This window comes from Myotis brandtii, unplaced genomic scaffold (assembly GCF_000412655.1).
Source record: "Myotis brandtii unplaced genomic scaffold, ASM41265v1 scaffold966, whole genome shotgun sequence".
Taxonomy (NCBI): Eukaryota; Metazoa; Chordata; class Mammalia; order Chiroptera; family Vespertilionidae; genus Myotis; species Myotis brandtii.
Genome location: NW_005372000.1, coordinates 6,748 through 9,325, shown reverse-complemented (window position 1 = coordinate 9,325; position 2,578 = coordinate 6,748). Strand labels below are relative to the sequence as shown.

The 2,578-nt window shown below is 38.6% G+C and overlaps 1 protein-coding gene across 1 annotated transcript; it reads right to left on the bottom strand.

Annotated features, from left to right (window-relative positions):
* Positions 1 to 328: 328 nt before the first annotated feature.
* Positions 329 to 2,348, bottom strand: LOC102249723 (putative olfactory receptor 56B2). Its single transcript, XM_005886252.1, has 2 exons — positions 2,331 to 2,348; positions 329 to 1,279 (listed from the first exon to the last, which is right to left on the bottom strand). The coding sequence occupies exons 1-2, from the start codon at positions 2,346 to 2,348 to the stop codon at positions 329 to 331; spliced, it is 969 nt and encodes a 322-aa protein (XP_005886314.1).
* Positions 2,349 to 2,578: the final 230 nt, after the last annotated feature.

The following is a 2,578-nucleotide window of genomic DNA, read 5'->3' as shown; positions in this document are numbered from 1 at the left end:
TTTAGTTTTTGCCACTGATACATTATAATAATTGAGAGCTACAACAGTGCCCCTTTTCTTTAGTTCTTCTGCCACTAGGCACTCATTGAGTATTACATTGAGTATATATCTTATATAAACAAGCATCCTCTATAAATTAGTTGCCCTTGATGTCTAGCTTAAGAACCTTATATACACCCTGCCTCAGCTCCTTGTTCTTGAGAGCATACACCATGGGATTGAGGGCAGGAGGAATGACACTGTGCAGTACATTGAGTAGCACTGGCATGATGGGAACTGACATTGCGGCACTATTATATATCTTATATAAACAAGCATCCTCTATAAATTAGTTGCCCTTGATGTCTAGCTTAAGAACCTTATATACACCCTGCCTCAGCTCCTTGTTCTTGAGAGCATACACCATGGGATTGAGGGCAGGAGGAATGACATTGTGCAGTACATTGAGTAGCACTGGAATGATGGGAACTGACATGGCGGCACTATGGGTAATGGAAATGACAATGACAACTGTATAGAAGAATAAGATCAGAATGAGGTGGGACGTGCAGGTACTTAGGGCCTTGGATGCAGCTTCTGCTGAGTTCAGCTTCAGCACAGAGTGAAGAATCAAAGCATATGATAAAATAATCAAACCCAGGTCACTTCCCATGAGTGTCCAGGCCAGAATAAGCTGGTAAATGCTGTTGATGGTTCTGTCATCACAAGATAGACCAGTGACACCGAGATTAGAACACAGACAGTGTTCTATTTGGCTCTGGGAGCAGTAGTGTCTCTGAGCAGCCAATACAGGCACTGGGATGGTACTTATGGTGTTTCTGAGTGCCATGAGCACAGTTGCTTTGACCACAAAAGATTCAGTAATTATTGATGGATAGCGTAGTGGTCGACAAATGGCTACATATCTATCGATGGCCATGCATACGAAGATACTTGACTCCATGCCCACAAAACAATGTATGACATACATCTGCAGAAAGCACTCCGGGAGACTGATGGCTTTAGCATTGAACCATAAGTTGGCCAATATCTTGGGCATGATAGTGGTGGCAAAGCCCATGTCTACCACAGCCAGGATGCCCAGGAAATAGTACATAGGCTGGTGCAGTGTTGGCTCTTGATAGATGATGATCAGGATAAGGATGTTGGCACTGAGGGCTAAGAGGTAGACCAGAGACAATGGCAGGGAGAACCAGTGTTGCCAACTGTGAATGCCTGGGAATCCCATCAGAATAAATTCAGAGACTTGGATCTTAGAGATGTTGGAGGCTTTGAGATTCTGGAACATTCTTTAGTAAGAGAAAAAAAAATATTCAAGATTATAATTTTGAAGAATATCTATGATAGTATTTGAAGAGAAGTAAAAGACAATTAGAACTTTTAATTTTTTAATTTTATTTCTTTATTTCTATTTTTTCATGGTAATTATTTTATTTTTTAATTAAATTTATTATGATTATATAGGTTTCCAGTTTGTACTGCTGTGACATATTATTTATATAATGCAAGTGTTCCCACCATTAAAAGTCAAATCTCCTTACATCATCATGTATTTGACCCTTTTTAACTTTTACCACCCCCCCACTTCCTTTCCCTCCGGTAAACACTACGTTGAGATGGGGAGTCTTCATTACTAATCTTCATTCTTTTCATTCTGCACTAACATTTATTGGATATTTCTAATGAGGCAGGAACTGTGGTAGCACATTCTTGTTAACACTGTTAATCATCACAAAAACTCTGTAAGGCAGGTCACATTATCTCCACCCTCTTATAATTATGGGTTAGAATAGTAGAGAGATCAGGGCCTTGTTCATTACCTTCCATAGTCTTAGTCATAGAAACTGCACAAGAGGAAAATGATCTGATGTTATAGCCTTGCCTCTTAACGTCGGTTTTGCTAAAGAGTTTCTTTATTTAGAATCTTTATTTAGAATTTAGAGTAATTGATGCATGAAAGCACTTAGGTAACAGATCACATCATAGACTAATGAAAAAACCTTCTTAAAGAACATAAATTTTGAAGAATACATCAATTTTAAATTTACAATAATGGTTGAATCAAAGAGAAGAAGTGTTTCCTGACTCTGCTTCTATCCCTACATCCCTGTTTTATCTCTATTCACAATGAAGGATGAAAGGTTATAATATTTCAACACACAACATTTTGGAAACAGCAAAGGAAGATGAGATAATAAGCATGCTCTTCAAAGGCTGATCTGGTATCATCCCAAACTGAGTCATGCAGGAGTGGACAGAATAGCAATGATGCCAAAATTTGTAGGAAATCAGGAAATTTTTAGAAGAGGAAAACACAAACACTCTTAGACCTGAAGCATGGTTAGCATTCTGCCAGATTAGAGTTCCCTACTGTTACTGCTTGCTATTCACTCTCACATTAACTGCTATTCTTAGCTTGGTGATTTAACAACCCTCTATTTTATTTTGTGCATTCCCACCACCAAATCTAGCTTCAACCATCACCTTCTTTAGGAAGACTGCAGTTTCCTTCAGGGAGGATAGAATGTCATCCTTTAAATCTTGGTAACATGATGGAATTGGAAAAATGGTAGGCTTC